Here is a 5,169-nt window from a genome sequence, read left to right as displayed (position 1 = left end):
TAAAAGAATAATAAATATGTTTTAAAAATAAAAATGTTAACATATTATATTATATATATATATAATATATATATTTTTTTTTTTTATTATAAATAATATATTTTTATAATTTACAGAATAAGTGTAGAAAACATATTTTTCTGTATTTATATAAAATGTCCACATATTATTATATATAAAGGTTTAAAAAAAAAAAAAAAAAATGGATATGATATATTAAAAAAAAAATACAATATATATATTTATATATCGTCTATGTTATTGATATAAAAAATGGTTAATAAACATGATTTAGTACAAAAAAGTAATAATATTTATTTTTCCAATAATGAAAACATTATAGATAGGAAAAATAAAAATAATTTGTTCAATATAAAAATAAGAAAATGTAATACTAAAAAGAATAATTGGGCTTTCCTATTTCTTCTTATAAGTTTAAGTTGTGTTATATTATTGTTTTATATATATGAGGTAATAAAAAAATATAAAATTAATAAAAATAAATAAATAAATATATATATATATATATATGTATATTTTTTATATACTTGCTTTTTTGATGTTTTATTTTTAGGCACCCTTTATTAATATTGATCATTCTTCAACATCCTACTGCAAGCAAAGTAGATCCTTATATGAATCCGAAATATTGCATCAAGAAAGTTATCATAATGATCTGTTACAATATAAGAACCCTCATAAGAATATACAACAGAAGGTAAGCGATGGAACATTTCATAAGAATGACTTATTAAAAAATGATAGTAACCATACTTATGTAAATGATATATTGGGACATGTAAAAAATAAAGCAGATAATATAAATAATACAAATGACAAATTAAAAAATAAAAAATTTGAACCGCCAACAGATATATATTCAAATGTAGAAAAAAAAATAAAAAAAGAAAATTTGGAAGGACATAAAAATTCATTGAAGAACCCTCATTCTAAATATGATGAATTATCGAAAAATAAAAAAATAGAAAAAATAGAAAAAATAGAAAATAATTTGAAAGAAAAAATTAACCAATCAGATGATACATTTTATTTTTATGATAATTTTAATATAGATAAAGGGTCCAAAAATGTGACAACATCAAATAAGATAGATAATCATAACAATACAAATGATAATGACAATATTTTATTAAAAGAAGAAAAAAAAACCTATTATGATTATTTTCCATTGAAACGTTTTTCTTCAGAGGAAGAACTGGAAATATATTTAAAAAAAAATGGATTAAGCCAAGATCATTTTGATAGATATTTACAAAGACATTTTATAAGTGAAGAACAAAATAATAAAAAATATAATGTCAATAATTATGATGATGCTAATTATGATAATGATAATTATGATATTGATGATGATTTATCCAAACATAATGTATATACATATTATAATAATAATAGATCAGAAGAAAACTTTTATAATTATTTGAATGAAAATGGACTAACAGAAGAACATTTCCATCAAGAACTTTTAAAACGTTCCGTATCAGAAAATGATTTGAATAACGATTTAATAGTAGAACAATCTTTATCATTACCAAAAAGAGAAGTTTCAATAGATTCCATATTAGAGCATACCTTATATAAAGGAAAAGATACTTATAAATATTTATTATCAAATAGTAAAACAGGAAGAAATTATTCAAATACATCATCCATTTCAGCATTTTCAAAAAGTAGTAGAAATGTTTCCAACGCATCATCCATTTCAGCATTTTCAAAAATTAGTAGAAATGTTTCAAACGCATCATCCATTTCAGCATTTTCTAAAAGTAGTAGAAATGTTTCAAACGCATCATCTTTATCATCATTAAATGAAGATGATGAACATGATGATTTCAAAACATATCTATTAAAAAATAATATAACGGAAGAACATTTTCATCAAGAATTATTAAAATATAATGGAGGGATAAAACAAGATAAGAAAAAGAACAAAAAGAACAAAAAAAACAAAAATAAAAAAAAAAAATTCTATGTAAATGATGATGATGATAATAACTTATCTAACAATTTTGAATTTGAACAATATAAAAATTTTCTCAATACAGATAATAATATATATGAAGAAGCATTATTAAATTCTTTGATGAAATTTGTGTTTGATGATGAGAATTATCTCAAAGGTAAATTCTTAAGAGGTTATTTACTCAAAGAAGTTATCTTAAAAAGCGATTCAGAAGAAATTCAAAATGCCCTAGATTTTCTTCGTATTGATATTGTAGAGGCAGAACTTATGACCTTGAGTCAATTTATATATGAATATGAAGATAGAAATGAACAAATTAAAACCTTACTTGAAATATTTGTAGAAGATTTAGATGAACAAGACAAACTTGATATATGTAAAAATATGATACAATATATGAAGTGCAATGATATGGACATTGAAGCTATATATGAATCCTTGTTAGATCGAGAATTTAAGATTCCTAAACGTGTAAAAATGATACTTAATTTAAAGGCGGGAATGGTATTTGGTGCAGCAGTCATATCTTTAATTCTTTTTTGTTGTAGCTTTATTCCAGCAGCAGGTGGTGTAATTGTTGGCTTGGGTTATATACTCTTTGGTTGGTATATATCATCATGTCTTAAGGCCCAAAAGAAATGGACTCGGCAAAGATGATAAACCCACAAATGTGGAGAAAACAGTTAAAATATATTATTATTATTTATTATTATTATTGTGGTTTTTTTTTTTTTTTTTTTATATTTATTATATATATATTATTTTTTTTATAATTTTAAAAATATTTGTGCATGCGTCTCTATTTTATGTGCTTTAAAATTTATTCATTTGATCCTTTATATGTTGTTATATATCTTCTTAAATCATAGTAAATATATATTTTTTTTTATTTTTTTTTAATTTGTTTTTTATTATTTATTTATATTTTTTATTCAACACCTTTTCTTTTTGAAATTGAGACTTTTTAAAAATTTAAAAATAAACCTAAATATATTTATTATTCATTTATATATATTTTTTTAAAACGTTACCAGAGGAGTGCATTAATAAATATTAAAACATGTAGATGCGAATTATATGAAGCTATTAAAATATTCATGACATATATATGTATTATATAATAACATACAAGTGTAACATGCAATTGTATAAAATATTTCAATGTAAAAGAAAAAAAAAAAAATAAAGTATTTTCTTCTTTTAATATATATATTTGTTGAATAATAATTGGAATACAATATTTATTATGTATCCCTTAATTTCTATATTATTGTACTTTTATTTTTTATACGCTTGAAATATATTTTTAAGTACACCCATATAATAAATAAATATAAATATAAATATATATATATATAATAATTTTCAAAATATTATAATTATTAATATGATAAATAAGTTTTAAAAAGTATTATATAAAAAATATGCCAATAAAATAGTAAAAAAATATATTACTATATAGTTAAATATTTTCAAATATATTCAATATATTTAATAACATATTTTTTTATAATAATACATAAAGAAATATTATAAAATATATCTATAAAATATCATATAAATATATATTATTTATATTTCCTTATTTTTTATTATTTTTTCTTTTTATGATGCATATAATGAAAATATTCTTTTTGATCATTATTTTTCTTATAAATAATTTATTTGAAAGGAATTTAGTACAATGTGGAAAGATACCAGTATCATATGTTACCAAGCAAATGGAAAATATAAAAAATAAAATAATACAACAAAGACCCAAGAAAAAAACAAATAATAATATCCTTAAATATATTGGTATTACAATAATGAGTATTCTTTTGACTTCTGCTGGATTTTATTATATAGCAAAAAATTATAACAATAATAAAGTACCCAAAAGAAAAAAAAAACAAGAAAACAAAAGTAAAAATTTGAAAGATATAAATTTAATTCAAAGCATGGAAAAGAAACCAATGCAAATACTATTGGATAAAAATTTAAAACACTTAAGTGAACAAATTGTAGATGATATTATGATACAAGCGAAAGATGAATTATCAAAGAAAAGGTTACTATAAATAATTATAAAAAGAAAATGGAATGAAAATATATGGAAAATTACAATTAAAAAATAAGGATTCAAAAAAATTATTTTTTTGGCATCTATCATATATATATATAATATATTATATATATGTAATACTTTAGTAAATTAAAAAATAAGGATTCAAAAAAATTATTTTTTTGGCATCTATCATATATATATATAATATATTATATATATGTAATACTTTAGTATATTTTTTCATATTAAATTTTTTTTTTAATATTTACACGATTTATATAGCCTTATATACATTATATATATATATATATATATATATATATATATTATATATATGCTTGGAATGAAAATTTTCAAGATTAATAAGAAGCCAATATTAATTATATATAAAAATATAGCACATATTTTATAAATATATATACATATTTTCATATTTAAAAAAAAAAAAAGGAAAACTATTATTCTATATATATTATATATATTATTCATTTCACTATCATTGAACTTATTTGTTCAAATGTGTTTGCATTTAAACTATAATATTTTTTTAATAATATATTATTATATATATATTTATATAATAATTAAATATCTATATATATTTATTATTAGGACGATAAATATTTAATGAATATTTTTATATTATATAATTAGTTTATAAGTTAAATATATAAATAATATATAAGAACTTAATCATTTATTTTGTACTCAATATATTTTAATAATATTTAAGAGCATATAATATTTTTTTAATAATATATTATTATATATATTAATAGAATAATAAAATATCCTATATATATTATTATTAGGACTATAAATATCTAATAAATTTTTTTATATTATTTAACAATTAGTTTATAAGTTAAATATATAAATAATATATAAGAACTTAATCATTTATTTTGTACTCAATATATTTTAATAATATTTAAGAGCAACAATAACACAGTAAAAAAGAACTAATAAAAAAGCTTTTATATTAAAAATAAATTAAATAAATACCTATATATTATTATAAATTAATATTAATTCTTAATATTATATTTTTAGAACATAAAAATAATTTACCTTTTGTAATAATGTGATTATTTTTTAAATTTATAATTAAGTAAAAATTTAATTATTATATTCACAT

The 5,169-nt window shown here is 18.0% G+C and overlaps 1 protein-coding gene across 1 annotated transcript; it reads left to right on the top strand.

The window, feature by feature from the left end:
* Positions 1 to 273: 273 nt before the first annotated feature.
* On the top strand, positions 274 to 2,641 carry PGSY75_0726100 (putative exported protein; the record flags this gene model as incomplete). The annotated part of the gene is made up of 2 exons (XM_018785096.1): positions 274 to 471; positions 575 to 2,641. 2 exons carry the CDS (start codon positions 274 to 276, stop codon positions 2,639 to 2,641), a joined length of 2,265 nt encoding a protein of 754 aa, XP_018642597.1.
* Positions 2,642 to 5,169: the final 2,528 nt, after the last annotated feature.

Source organism: Plasmodium gaboni, chromosome 7 (assembly GCF_001602025.1).
Source record: "Plasmodium gaboni strain SY75 chromosome 7, whole genome shotgun sequence".
Lineage (NCBI taxonomy): Eukaryota > Apicomplexa > Aconoidasida > Haemosporida > Plasmodiidae > Plasmodium > Plasmodium gaboni.
Note: the sequence above shows the minus strand (reverse complement) of the source record. Positions and strands in the feature narration are given on the sequence as shown.